The sequence below is a fragment of the Clytia hemisphaerica genome, unplaced genomic scaffold (assembly GCF_902728285.1).
Source record: "Clytia hemisphaerica strain Z4C2 unplaced genomic scaffold, Clytia hemisphaerica genome assembly, whole genome shotgun sequence".
Taxonomy (NCBI): domain Eukaryota; kingdom Metazoa; phylum Cnidaria; class Hydrozoa; order Leptothecata; family Clytiidae; genus Clytia; species Clytia hemisphaerica.
The window spans coordinates 3,236,913-3,252,025 of NW_027103917.1; the positions used below are offsets into that span (position 1 = coordinate 3,236,913).

Genomic DNA, 15,113 nt, shown 5'->3' on the forward strand with positions numbered 1-15,113 from the left:
CTAATGATAAAATCTCGAGAAAGTGCCAAAAAATCAGTTTTTCCGGGATATTTCCGGCATTTTCGGCCGAAAATTTTTTTTCCCAAAAATCGGGCTCCGTCACATTTTGGGCATTGCCATTTTGCATCATTGTGCAAAAAATCAGAAAAAACTAATGAGCCAATCCCGAGAAAAGCTGGCAACAGACGAACGAACGAACGAACGAACGAACGAACGAACGAACGAACGAACGAACGAACGAACGAACGAACGAACGAACGAACGAACGAACGAACGAACGAACGAACGAACGAACGAACGAACGAACGGACGGACGGACGAACGGAAATGGGTTAATTTAAAGGACCTCCACCGGGGTACCCGGAGGTAGGTTCAATAAAACTCATCGCCTGATTAAAGAAAATATGTCGCGCGAAAACAAAGAAAGGGCTAGATTCAATCGGCCATTCTAAATGCAGCGAAAACCTTAAGGCTTCTTGCTAGAAAAAGGTTGAAGATTCAGTAAACCAATGGGCCATACCTCGCCATTGTTATATCCATGCTTTACTATTTTCTCAGAAAGGGTCAGAGAAAACCTTGGGTATGGGTATATTGTTGAAACCATTTTGACCGAGATTTTTTAAACCCTCCCAGAAGAGAGTTACAGTAAAACGGTACCACCTACATCGACAATACATTAAAGGAAGAAATTTTGGCGGGAAGAAAATTTGGCGGGTTTGGCGGATTTGTCAGAAATCCACCAAATTAAAGTCTATTCACGATAAGTGTGCACTCTTTTTTCATTTACCTTTAACTTTTGAAGGAATTCTTCAATCTTTATAAATTTGGTATCATTGGAAAGATATTACTGAGTGGAACAATTTAAAATAAAAAGGTCTTTGAAAAAATGAAGAAGATGAAGAAGATGAAAATGAAGAAGAAAAAAATGAAGATCTTGTAGAGAAGTGCTATAACTTTCATTTTCACTGGAGTAAATCTTTGATTATTGAACGAAAAATTTCTTAAAATTAATCATTCAGTCAAAAGATATCAAACAAAGTTATAAGCTGATTGACGTCTAAAAACGCTGTTTTCTGCTGTTTTTTGGGGTCAATCACTTATCAACTTTGTATCATAACTTTATATTGGATAAATATTTTAGTGAAATTTCTTCACAGTGATGATCTCCTAAGATCAAAGAATCTCTCCAGTGAAAATGAAAGTTATAGCACTTCTCTAAAAGATCTTCATTTTTTTCTTCTTCATTTTCATCTTCGTTTTTAGGATTTTTTCAAAGACTTTTTTATTTTAAATTGTTCCACTCGGTAATATCTTTCCAATGATACCAAATTTATAAAGATTGAAGAATTCCTTCAAAAGTTATAGGTAAATGAAAAAAGAGTGCACATTATCGTGAATAGACTTTCAGTTCCCACCAAATAAATTTTTTTCATCCATTCGCTAAATTTAATTCCCGCCAAATTTATTTTTTTCCTTTTATGTCCGATTTTTCACAATTTACCCTCGATATCAATGTTTTCACCCTGATTTCAAATTAAAAAAATCCGTCATCCGCCAAAATAAATTCTCGCCAAAATTAGCTTTTTCCTTAATCCGCCAAATTAAATTCCCACCAAAATTTCTTCCTGTAATGTATATTACCTTGTTACCATTGGCAACTTCGGCTTCGTCTTCTTCTTCTTCTTCGTTCAAACTAACAATGTTTCCGGAATAATATTCAATCAATTGTTTGATAGCTCTTTTGCCGTACCCCATCTATAGATGAAGAATATATCTAGGAGATGACTATCTGGAGCTAAGACCTCGCCTGCCGCCCAAAAGGTCACACCCGAAACTATCCCTATTTCGCCGTATTGGAAAGCGTTCTGTTTTTGAATATCGCCATCTTTTCGTTATGTGAAAAAAAAGTGCAGAGCAACAGCAGTGACGTTTTCCAAGACAGTTGCCGAAAGGAGACCTTCATAAACTCTAGTTTAGACAGTCCACTTTTCACCTTACCTACTCTAACAATTAGAATAGACAGGGAAGAAAGTCGACCGTCTTAACTAGAGCTAATACCCTCAAATATGAGGTTACAAAGATACTTTCCAGCGCAGTGTTAGCAGTAAGGATCAAAAGTCAAGCATAAAGGTGTTGAAAAAGACATACCAATTTATTTTTTAAATTTGAGTCGAAGGGTCTCTTACTTTTTGGAAATCCGGGTGCGTTGCGATACGGACAATACGTGCACCGGAAAGGTTACCGAACTCGTGGTCATTGAACTGTTGGCTGACGGTCCAAGGGATCATATCACCGGAAGCACGCTTACCGCGTGACAAACTGTTCATAATGATGTCTTTAGAGATCTCGCCTTCTAAGCAAACCTGGGATTATAATGAATAAAAGAACTGTACAGTGAAGATAGATATAGTCGATATTTTATAAGGATAGCCCCGTAATTTAACACATTTAGACATTATTTTGATTGTTTTCACGGGTCTACGGCCAGCCGGCGGCGCGGCTATTTATGAACTAAACGGAACATTGGAAGGAGCGGGGATTCGAGCCAAAAACCCCTGGTTTGGGGCACTGGCGCCTTGACCACTCGGCCATCACCCGATAATCCTTCATATCTGGAATGGGCTCTTCCAGAAAAAATTTAAATATGGGGGAGGGTAAGATAAAACATTTCTTTGGAAATTTACCCCTTCCCCCAGACATTGCAACTTTTAACCCCCAGACAACAGATCTAGCCCCCTGGACAAGCATCGCAGTTGACCCCCAGACAATCATAATTATCCCTAAACAGAGGCAGAGCAGTTTCACCCCCCAAACAAGGCAAATTTTGCAGACTTTTCTCCACCCCCATGTACGAAAGTTTTCTGGAACAGCCCAATATCGATCGAATCTTTTCATTCCTTCAATAAGTAAATCTCTTTAGAAACGACTCCTCTTATTGACTATTCCCGGAAACCTTTCCGCGTGTTACCCATCCTTTCAGTGGCATATATCCTCAGAGAGAAATATTATGCAACACTTTTGATTTTCATTAACGTTGGAATATTCATTGTAAGAGCCTGAAATGTTAAAGTTGTTGTCAAGGGCCTGGGGAAAATATAAAGGAGCAGCTCATTTAATGTTTCTAAGACAGCCACAAACAACATACCTGAATGACGCAGAGGACTTCGGGTAATGAGGTTTGGTCCGATTTAACGGGACCGAGAAGACAAAACAAATGGTGGGCGGGCGCATCTGACATCAATTGTAAATCATTTGGCGTGTTCTAAGAAGCAAAGTAAGAGCCAATGGGCACAAACGTCTTTTGGTCGTCCAATGTACGTTCCTAGGACGTCCAAAGGTCTTAAAGCTGTCCATTGAATGTCCATAAGACGTCGCGTGCCCATAAGAGCATAGGTTAGAGTGTGATTTCTCAAAGAAAGGATCTCTCTTAACTGTACAGGGCTATGTGTATGTTTACTTTCAGGGATTGGGCTGCTAATGATGTCCTCCATTTCAGCCTAAAAAATTGCTTCTGAAGGTCCTAAAAAATTCAAGTTACTTTATAATTGGCCCAGCGCTAGCAATAGGGCCTTTCATTAGCACTTTTCCGTCCGTCCGTGTATCTGTCTGTCCGTTTTGGTAGAAACGGCGCTTAAAACCAGTAACACACTTTTTAATTTTGCCGTCTGGAGAAGGAAAAGCTTGGCTAAAGTCGGATACTGGCTATAAAAGATATATTTTCTGATTCCGCGCTCCTTCAAAACAATTTTCAAAACAAAACAAGATGGCAGTCGAAGCGAGGAGGTTGATTCATACTTTCTTGAACATTTTCTTTGCTTTAGTGGTCAAGAGACTTTCAAACCAAAGAAATTTTGTAATTATTTTTCTTTATAAACCTTTTTCAACATTCTGCCATATCTTATAGTCTTTGCTCAAGTTTTCATAAAGTTTTATGAGTGAAAATTCTACCTTAAATCACTTTCATTTTTAGTTTCTTGTTTTCCATGGTCTTTATAAATTTTTAGGAAATAATGGCTTCTGATATAGAAATAAATAAACTGAAATGCAGCTGATGTGTAAAATTGAATAAGATTGGAACTTTTTTCTTGATGCTACATAAGAAAACAGTCACTTCTGGATCTGTCGCTGTTCAGGCTGTTAACAAGACAACGGTGGTCAGTAGTGGTGGGACGTGGTATGATTTTCAAACTCAACACATAATTATTTCAAGTAAACTGATTCTGGAATTTGGTAATGGACACTAATATGGAGCCCATGTGTAAATTGGAACATGATTGAAACTTTTTCCATGATGCTACACGTGAAAATGGTTGTTATTTCTGGATCTGTCTCATTTGACGATTGGTGGCTTGATTTGTCAAACTCGACACAGAATTATTTCAAATAAGCTGATTATGGAATCATGTTAATGGAGACTAAAATGCAGCTCATGTGTAAATTTGAACAAGATTAGGACTTTTTTCATGATTCTACACGTATATTAAATAAAATGGTCATTTTTGGATCTGTCGCATTAAACGATGGGTGGCTTGATTTTTCAAACTCGACTCACATGATTATTTAAAGTATAAACTGATTCTGGAATCTGTTTATTGACACTAAAATGCAGCTCATGGGTAAATTTGAACTAGATTGAAACATTTTTCATGGTTACAATGCATGAACAGTGAAAATGGTCATTTCTGGATCTGTCACATTAACTGTTATCTCACATTAAATCTCATGAATTATATTAGCCTTGATATGCAGACCATAAACTATTTTATCGTCTAGTTTTTTAAAGATTATTTTTCTGGTTTACGGTCTGGTCCAACTAACATGCCTGCAGGGATATTTCTCCGTGAATATGTGAGTGCACCTAATTGGTTAAAAAGCGCCCACTCACTATTTATTCGCGGGTTTTTAAAAATATTTTTTTATATACGCGTATAATTTATGGAAATTTTCCACCTAGGACATTTTTATTCCAACTCACCGCGGCCCCGCTTATTAAGTTTCGAGATTTTTTCCAACCTCACCCCGCTTATTCCAAACCCCCCAACTATTAGGTACCGTGAGATTGGGTAACTTGCATCAGTGGAGGCTAACATGCATAGCCCTCAAATGAAAGACCTGGCTGGTCATTAAAATACAAAATTAAATCAAAACAAAAATGGTAGAGTAGAGCTGCGAGCGGAGCTGCGTAGTTGTATTTTAATGACCAGCCAGGTCTTTCATTTGAGGGCTATGCATGTTATGCATGTTATGTTAGCCTCCACTGATGCAAGTTACCCTCCACTGATGCAAGTTACCCAATCTCACGGTACCTGAGAGTATTCAACCGGGTGAACCTGCGCCGGTTGGTAGGAGACCATTCAATAAAATTTCAAGCCTCTAACCAATGAGAAGTACAGCGCTGATTTTGGAAAAATTTTCCCTGTCTTCACTTTGATCCATGTCAACAGGGTCATACATTTGCTGTTTTGCACGCTCGTTTTCAACACGTTACTTTTCGCTGGGCCTTCAAGCCAACAGGCTTCTTGTTTAATTTCACTTTCACTCGTCTTAAAAAGCTTTAAATTAGCCGTGAAAATATCACTACGTCGTTTGCTGATTCGAAAACACAAATTCCACAATACCTATTTTTCAGTCAATTTTATAAGTTTGTCCTTTATTTTAGTAATTGGCAAGCAACTAAGATTATAGATTTGAATCAGGCATGGAAGTGACTCTGTATTGTTTGCTGATTCCAAACACGCACGTACCTATTTTTCAGTCAATTTTATAAGTTTGTCCTTTATTTTAGTAATTGGCAAGCAACTAAGATTATAGATTTGAATCAGGCATGGAAGTGACTCTGTATTGTTTGCTGATTTAAAAACACGCACGCAGAATACCTACTTTTCAGTCAATTCTATGTTGGCCCCTTATTGAAGATTCACAGCTATTCTTACAAACTTAACACTTTACCATCCCAGTTACTATTAAAGCCTTTTTCCAATACACATCAACCATTGCGTAAATGCACGTAAGAAAGAAGATTGAGTTCGAGTTTATCTAGGTCACATGATGACAACTATTTGAATTCTGCATCGATGCACTCACAGAAACAGTTCACCCGACAATTTCAGAGCATATGATAATGATGTAATGTTACCAAATATGGCTATAAGATGCACTAACTTACACATGTGTAATTTGTCGTTTTTTAACCATATGGTATTTATCTAGAGCGTAAAGATACAGAGAGGAATAAAAACGAGGTGGTGTTAATTCTATGGTCGTGGCTAGAGATGGTGAAATTTTTGTCGTTCATCATTCGTTTATTTGTTGTTCTTCAGATTGTCTATTGTTAGATGAACACTCGATCCACAGATTCAGAGATATGACAGCATCGGACCCTCATTAACTCACACCCAAGCCCTTCTATTTACCTTATAATGGGATGAGACGTAGAGCGACATGACTCGCTGAAGAAAGGTTTCAGATGCTTTGTGATATGAGAAAAGGGTATCTCGGTTGATGTAATACCTGTTGTTTGTTCATATTATTTTGTTAAGGATAATGAAGACTTGTATCGTTTACAATACGTGTTAAGGCCAGTATCCACTTTCGCGCGAAATGGGCGACAGCTTTTTTCTCAAACTTTTTTGCCTAAAGAAAAGATTACGTCAAAAAAAAGTTTCGCGCAAACAAAAAAAAAAGTTGAAGGAAATTTTTTTTTTTTTTAAATAAATAATTTAAATAAATCACAAATTTATTTGGATATACATATAATAGAAAGGGAGTTTCTAAACATCGACCAGAAATGGCGACCACGACCAGCGACCACGACCGGCGACCAGATAAATTTGGGTTATCGAGTTTTTCCTCTTTCTCCACCGTAGAGTCTCTCTTATGATCATTTATTTATGGCTTGAAGAGTAAAGCTCACCCCTGTCTCACATGTAGTGATTATAAAGCCACGTGCAAAACGTGTAGAGTAGCCATTTCAACGCTCTTGGAGTTTGAATATAGTGTCAATTTGTATCCTTTTGTATTTTCGGCATCAAATTGGTTAGTGGCAAAATTTGTGCTGGAATTTATTTAGGAAGCTTTATATTTGATCATCAGATCATTATTTTGTCAAAATAAGTAATTTTGACAATGTAAGGACAATAGAATAATTGATGAGGTTGATATCTCTAAAACTGGCCTTCCCATCTTTTTCCTACTGACAATTTCTATCTATTCATACTAAAGGCATCTCATTCGGTACAATTAAAATATTTGGTGTAATAAAGTTTACAGGCATCACACTTAATTGCCCTATCAATATTTTTGTCAAAAAGTGTCACTTTGTCTAGAAAATGACTGGTAACGTCAAAAGTCACTTTTAGTATTCTCTAGCTATAGAGTAATTCTCAGCCACATGCTCAGTGATTCATTTGAAAGCCACATCAGGACTCGATTTGGACGTTCTCGACGGTGGAGAGAGCAGGTAAACTCGATAACCCAAATTTATCTGGTCGCCGGTCGTGGTCGCTGGTCGTGGTCGCCATTTCTGGTCGACGTTTAGAAACTCCCTAATAGAAATCAAATATATTTTAAGAAACTGAAACCCTGCAAAGACCAGTGTGAAAAACTCAAAAAAATGTCCAACAATACGTATTGAAAAATACGTGTCTAATAAAATATAGTAATAAAAAAAAACAAAAAAACTGAAAACTTATTGAAAACTTTAATTAAATATTACAAATGAAATTTGTGACTTCTGCGTCAGCAGTGGTGTTAACGAAAGGCGAGTGTCTCCGGTACCTCCAGGACCTCGAGCCTCTCAAACACACCACAGCTGACCGAATCAGACTAAAAGAAATTTTTCGTTTTACATACAGAAATTCAACTTTTTTCAACCGTTACGTCAATTTTGAACAATGGAATTGCTTCATTTTTCAACCGACCAATGACCTTACAAAAACGTTAAAAAGTTTTCGCTCATTTCGCACGAAAGTGGAGCTCGGCCTCTATTCATGATATGCACCATTACAAAGTCTTCTGACATCAGATCACAGACCCATTAGCTGATTGGTTGTAAGTGGCGTAAAATAAGTCAATGCGTCATTTGCAACAAATCAGCTGTTGGTTCCGTGGAAGACATTGCAATGGTGCATATCGTGAATATGGATGTTATACAATAATGCGGTAACTGTTGCAGGGTAATATTTGTTTTCGTGATAATATCGGCTTTCCTTTTCACAACCCACTCTCTCTTAAATACAGCCGTTTAGTAAGCTTGACTAAAGAAGACACAGTACTTTTGAGTAGAGAAACTTTGTAGTAGTTCAAACTGAAATGCACTTTCACGTGTCAAAGTTTGCGATGTAAAATGAAGCTTTCTTGAAGCTTCGAAGCTTTTCGAATCTTTCTATAATTCAAACTAATTCTCAGTTCCCGTCAAGTGAAAACTCTGTTAAAATACTCTCTACAATTCGAATCTTTCTGTAATCCGAACTAATTAGACTCCCCGTTCGAGTTCGAATTAGCGACGGTTAGATGTACTTCACTTTATGTAGCTCAGCGAATAGCATTAAAGAAAAGGATACAGGTCACAGTCGCCAGGTAAGGGACAACCAGAGCTAATGCGAGGAACGATACTAGCATCCAAACATAAGAGGTGGTTCAGCCATTTCTCCACTGAGTCACCGTTCGCATATCTACGGAGGATAGAAGAAAAAGGTAAATTAAGAGAAGAATATTTTGTACCGCCCCCGGACGCCTACAGATGACTTTTTTGAAAAATCTTGCTGTGTGTCGCGGTCCATTTCCGCGAAGAAAAGTAAATTGAAAGGATAATACAGAGCCAATGATACCTATATTATAACCCCTAAGCTAAGGTAATAATCCTTACTGAAATCAGAATCTAATTCTTTACTGGCACCCGTTCAGTTTATTTGGCGTAGCCTCTATAGCCCCGTAGGCCCACAGGCGATTTTCTTCTTTTTTTTTCAAATAATAATTTCTTATGTGTCTGTTTCGGTTAGACGGAATCCTGTGTCTGACAAGTAGAATTTTTTTGGTACTCAATTATCGGGTCACAAGGAATGCTTCGTTCAGATAATTACTAACAGTGACCTGCACAGACCCGATATCCACTGTTAATTTCAAAATTCTTTGCAATAGAAGGTTTGCTATCATTGTCTTTTCTTATTTGAGATTTTTCAAACCGACCGCTGTGATGAATTGCGGGTGAGAGGGGAGACGACGAGAGAAGTGTTGCTATTTATAAATCATACTTCATCACAGAGGTTTTCGTACGGGAATTTTTTCATGAAACAGACAATAAGCACAGATTGTACTACAAAACGATAAACGTGACACTCTGGTACGGAGTAGTAGCTAACCTGAAGCAACGAAACTTAGTTAAGCACGATTGAATTCTAAGAATAGAATATCACTCCACTGAAGACGCGAAATGAGACTTGCGCGTTAACCGTAACAAATCGTCCTTCGCATGTTTTTTTCGGCGTCCCTAAAACTTGTTAGTACCGTGGCGTTCTAAATCTTAGAGCTTAAGAATTCATTAGAAAATAGTTATGTTAAATTATTTGGAGGTTTTATTCGTGATCGCAAAGCTTTATGCAGGCCAAAGATCTCAAACCATCTGATTATCACAAACCTGATAGATTCATTCAACGCTAGTTCGACCAACATCCGACCACTGGTTGTACTTCCATTTCTCGATGCTGGTGCACTAGATGACGAATCTTTCTTGGTTACCGTGGTAACACTTTGTGATCGCAATTGTTCGATAAGTTTCAATGAAAGTGAGCGTCCCGTACCTTCGTAACTGTTGCAAGTGAAAAGAATAAAGAAGATTTTTTAAAGTCAACTTTCTCATCCTGATTTAGCATAAGTTGGAGTTTTTACAAGCTCTTACTTGATTTGGTTCATCGTTAACCTGATAACAAAATAATTTTGTTACATTTTCTAAAAAACGCATCATCTCTATTACTTGAAATGACCAAGTGAAGTATCTTATAAAAACTCCAGCTCCGCCCCTCATTTATAGATTTTGAAACAATAAACTCTGAGATTTCAAAAAATGTTACCAGATTTTTAACATCTTTGTTAGTTCAAAAGTTAATACAAAAATATTCAAGCTTTGATTGAGATACAGTAACAGATTCTTTTACTATTTAGCCTTAAAGCGGCCCTCCAAATTGTGTCTAAATCGATAAAGAAATTTAGAGCAATTTGAAGAGCAAAAAAAGAACAGCCGACCTCAACAAAATTTACTGGTTCTTATAAAGATCCTACAATCCTACTAACCCATTTATAGTAGATGACATGAAAACCAAGTAAGGGCCAAGAAGTTCTTTAACGTAAGGTAGAGGAATGGCAGCAGCTTCGTCGATGGCGAGTAATTCTGCTTGCCCCAGTTTGTGGTGGTCCGTTGGTGAGATGTACTGGAAAGAAGGGAAATGAGAAGGTAGAAAGATTCAGTTCTCGAGTCCATTTACCTTAAAGGCCGGTCTCCACTTGCGCGCGCTGCGATCGCACTTTTTGGCTTCAATCTTTTTTGCTTGGAAAAAAGATTACGTCATAAAAATGTAGCGCACGCTCGAACAAAAAAGTTGAACACACTTCAACTTTTCTCAACCGTTACGTCAGATCGCGCCAATGGAGTTGTTTCATTTTTCTTTTGACCAATAGCGTGGAAGCTTTGCTCAAAAAAGTGCGATCGAAGTGTGCGCAAGTGGAGAACGGCCTTAATTGTGTATTCTATTTTGCTACCATATGGAAACTATGTCAGCGTCATTAGACTAATTCCCTTGAGAGTGGTTTCTACATGGTAACTATAAAGAGTCAGTTCTAAACAGTTCTAAAGTGTATCCTATGAAGATATTAGTTTAGACAACAGTACAAATAGATTCTGATCCCCCTAAGGATTTTGGTTGCAAACTCTTAGTACCATCGGATGTAAAATTAAGACTTGATCCCGCAGGTAACTCTGATTAAATTTCTATAACGGCGTCTAAATATCGGGGAAATTTTCGAGTCAGAAAAATAGACTTAAGGTTTGAACAACAGTGTAAAAACAACTTTAAAAGGTAACTCCTCAACCATTTTGCCATGTTGTTTTCTATTTTACACTAAACTTTCAAACGTTCAAATTTCAAAATATTGTCGACAACCAGAATAGAATACAAGGATAGTGGAACTCTCAACCTGAATACTCTTACTTTTATATACTAAGCCCAATCCAGTCAAGTAATTAGAGATCAGTGCTTGCTGCTAAGAAAGACATTTACCCCATGACTATATTTTTACCATTTAGGTAAGCTGAGATCTACTTTGAAAATCATACTCTAGAAAATACATTTAAAAAAAAATTTGGAATGGTAACTTATTTTAATTAAAAGAGTACCTGTATAGTTTGTCTATGTTCTCGAAAGATGTTCACTCGTACGACGGCTTTATTGAAATCTGGATTAGTTGACTGGATGATTTCGTAATCAATATGTTCCTGAAAAGCAAAGAGAAACAGTCAGTTCATCAGTAGCGAGCACCTCACTAAAAACCGGGATTTTTCATTTCGTTTCTTAGTGAGTTCCACTTTGACGATTTTTGAAAAATAGCCTTTCAAGTGCTTTGACGCAAATTCGATTATTTTGCTACTGCAGGCTTCGAAAGTTAAAAGTGACGTCCAAAAATCGAATGTTTAGAGCCCGAAAACATTCGAAAAAGTCGCAAAGTGGAATAGACATTAATTGCGTAAAAAAACGCAGGTGACGTCTAGTATAGGCTAGTTCATCAGTAAAGTTTGAATATTTGGTAAAGTAATATTTGAGGGGCCTTGCAAATTCCTAATTCTTTTCATTTACTCCTATTTTATTGTGATTTGGTATAGAAGTACTTTAAGGGAAGAATTTATTTTTGTTTATGACGCAAGTCACTACTAGGTCTGAAAACATCAATTGTAGACACGGTTAATGTTTTTCAGACTTAGTAGTGAGTATACCTGATAATCAAGAGCATCAAACCCTTTGAAAATGAATTCGAAAAGAGTCTTCAGATTCTCTGGACTGGGTGATGTCACAAAAATGTTCGAATACCTATTAACAGAACACAATATACAAAGCAAAATTATAGTAGTAAAATCGTCTCTAAAAGCGTCGTACCTTTGACTTTGCAAAATTTTAAAGAGCGCTGGGGCACAGATTTAACAAGAAAATACAGCATTCTATTAATTAATTGTGCATCTTATTAATGATTTGAAGATGATTAAAGTAAAGTAGACATTGCACCCTATTTTGTCCTTGGCGGGTCGGGATAGCCATCACACTTATGCATGAACAAAAAAAACACAAAAACGAAAAATGGAGTTTCCTGGTAATTAAAAACAGAGTGTAGTGAGACAAAAAAAATACTTAGATTTACCCAAAGGCAACTGCAGAGGCAAGAGACAAGCCAATAGCAGCAGATTTCCCTCTTCCACGAGCTGCCGTTAATGCAACCGTACTTCGTAAGGTCTTCTCTGAGATCACTTCAATAAACTTCAAGACTGCTTTTGCCTACGAAGAGAAAGAATTCATTTGAGAAGAATGCCTATTACTTTTTATTTTATAAGTTTTTACAATACTAAACTATTAGGCTATATTAAAGATGTTAAAAATTGTCCTAACCCAAGTGGTAGATTTTCAAGCTTGGTATTTACATATCACACAAGCATATTGCATATTAGACCTACCTAATGATAAATATAGAATGGAAATAGAAAAGGAAGCAAAATAAGAAACGTATAGGGACTGAAAAAATAAACAAATAGTCAAGAAATTTATCTGATATTTTGAGATGCAATGATCCATTGTTTCAATTAGCTTGTTACAAACTATAAACTACATAATAAGTTTTTGTTTCATACAGCAAAAACAAGTTGGCTGTTCCAGCGAATTTTAGAAAGTTCCAACTTGGTGGTCATTGTTATCAATAATGATTTTGTGTGAAAAAACAACAAAATAGGAAAAAGTCCAATGAAAATCTGCAAGAACGGCAATTTCTGGCAATTTTCGGTTTTTAAAAAACACTAAATGCATGTAGGATGATTTTTTCTTAGTCACATGTGTTTAGTATTAAACGCGTTCTACTGTTAAAATGCGCTTGACTGTTAAACTTGAGTGTTAAAGTCATTTTTTAATAAGAAGATGCCAAAATACCAACAATTTGAGTTTACCACAATTATTTTCAAATCCACACAATATGCTACTGTCTTTTTATTCCTATGTGATTACCTGATCTAGTGTCCGACACTGGGCCACAATGGAGCCTATAGGTTGTGTATCTTGAAGGGAATCTTTAAGTTCTCCCAATTCTTTTTCCTCCTCGGTTACTGCATCTTCCTATAATTTCATAATGAAATGATGTTGGCAAGATTCGAAACTGTTTAAGCATATGTATTTTTGTCAAGCTAAATTATAATCAATATCGCCCCCCAAACTCCCCTCACGTATCATATAACTTAGCACTTAAGTTCTAGTTTTACCAAAAAAGAACAATTCATTCCAAATTATAAGATTTTGTTAGGGCATAAACAGCAAATGTAGCTAAAACGCAAAAGTATAGAACCATGAAATCCCTAATATATTTGAAGGAGTGGTTTGTCCCCAAAAAAAATGTTGAACAAAAAAACAAACCGATGACTTGGGTGCAATGCTTGATACTTGACTGGCTTGTGAAGAGATGGGTAAAATCTTTAGTTGATCATCAATGACAAGGCAATTTTTACAACTAGCAAGCGAGAGAATGAACCTAAAAGTAATAAATTGAAATGTTAGTAGCAAAAGATAACATTGACCTTTGGTTGGAAGTTTTTATGAACTTTCTTGTTTGTGTGTTTGTGTGTGTGTGTTTTAACGGTATACTTGAAAAAGACGTGGATTTACAAATCATATGGTGTGGCATATATAAAATAATGTAAATATATAAGCCACAGGGTAAGATCTAAGAATACAGTTTCAAAAAGTATCAGTGGAGTAATAAAATAGATTAAAGGTGATTATATAATAAGAATTAAAGATGCAAGGGCACATGAGAAAAACGAAAACCTCTCATTGAATCGCCCAGTAACTTCTTGATGAGATTCTGTCCGGTATCTTGCATGAACATCCTAAAAGTGAAGTCACAATTAACATAATATATATACAACATAGTGATATAGTGAACAGAGAAATGGAACATAACGAAAAACTCCTAAGATCATAATTTGTAAGCCATTAAGAAATGGCTTCTAATTTACTTATGATTACCACATGCAAACATATTCTATCAAAAATAGTTTATTTCACCTGTAATATACAAAATTTTTTATGTTGAAAAGCTAATTTGACCGTGCCTTACCATTGTCATGGTGTATAGTTTCTTCAGAGAAGACATGTTTTGTAAAAGGAGACAAACGATGCCACCACCTTCAATTGTTTCCACTGTCCTGGCAAGAAGATTTGGTGTCAATGCTTCAAAATCCTGCAAAGTGTTTGAATTAAATTAGCTATTGTGGAGTTAGTACAGCTATATGACCATGAAGGTAACCTTATTACAATGATGATCTCATTTGATAGCATGCCAATAGCAATTAGAATATAAGATTGCTACACTTCTGCACTGGCCAAATATTTTAGGTGTGTGAGGTATGTTATGTTTAGTGTCATTTCATTTAATTGTAATTTTATATTCCTATCGACCCCCTAGGGTTATTTGTTAAGTATAAAGCAATTTACAGTGAGATTTCCTGATGCTCTGTCAAAATCATTCAAAGAGAGATTTATAATAGAAAAGTTGTGTATGCTTTTACACGTTCTGAACGCCTTTTTCAATATTATCTGAAGTCATACTTAGTCAAGCATAACTCATCTTACATTTACTCCACACTTTGGTCTGTGAATGCTGTTAAGCGACTTTATATGCTACAAATAGGCACAATTACACCCCTCTCATTCAATATAATCATCTGATAATATCATTATCTATGTTTGTTGACGAATGAGGCATAGTTTTTGCATCATAACATAAGAAAAAAGAAACAAAGTCTCCCCTAGAGTGAAGAATATAATCTTGTTGTGTCTACTGCCAATCATTTGAATACATAGATAGATAGATAA

At 36.4% G+C, this 15,113-nt stretch overlaps 2 protein-coding genes across 2 annotated transcripts in view; both read right to left on the reverse strand.

Moving 5' to 3' along the window:
- Positions 1-15,113, reverse strand: part of LOC136809494 (prolyl 3-hydroxylase OGFOD1-like) — a 629,446-nt gene that overhangs the window by 267,778 nt on the left and 346,555 nt on the right. The window lies entirely within an intron of this gene.
- Positions 1-15,113, reverse strand: part of LOC136809489 (RNA cytidine acetyltransferase-like) — a 29,855-nt gene that overhangs the window by 13,462 nt on the left and 1,280 nt on the right. The window contains exons 4-17 of the mRNA XM_067066027.1: positions 14,356-14,478; positions 14,064-14,125; positions 13,653-13,767; positions 13,251-13,358; positions 12,400-12,533; positions 11,981-12,074; positions 11,387-11,485; positions 10,288-10,424; positions 9,635-9,805; positions 8,562-8,672; positions 6,414-6,510; positions 3,146-3,262; positions 2,187-2,363; positions 1,642-1,755 (exon numbers count right to left, since the gene is read on the reverse strand). Of these exons, the coding sequence (XP_066922128.1) occupies positions 1,642-1,755; positions 2,187-2,363; positions 3,146-3,262; positions 6,414-6,510; positions 8,562-8,672; positions 9,635-9,805; positions 10,288-10,424; positions 11,387-11,485; positions 11,981-12,074; positions 12,400-12,533; positions 13,251-13,358; positions 13,653-13,767; positions 14,064-14,125; positions 14,356-14,478 (1,659 nt within the window). The remainder of the gene's footprint in view (positions 1-1,641; positions 1,756-2,186; positions 2,364-3,145; positions 3,263-6,413; positions 6,511-8,561; positions 8,673-9,634; positions 9,806-10,287; positions 10,425-11,386; positions 11,486-11,980; positions 12,075-12,399; positions 12,534-13,250; positions 13,359-13,652; positions 13,768-14,063; positions 14,126-14,355; positions 14,479-15,113) is intronic.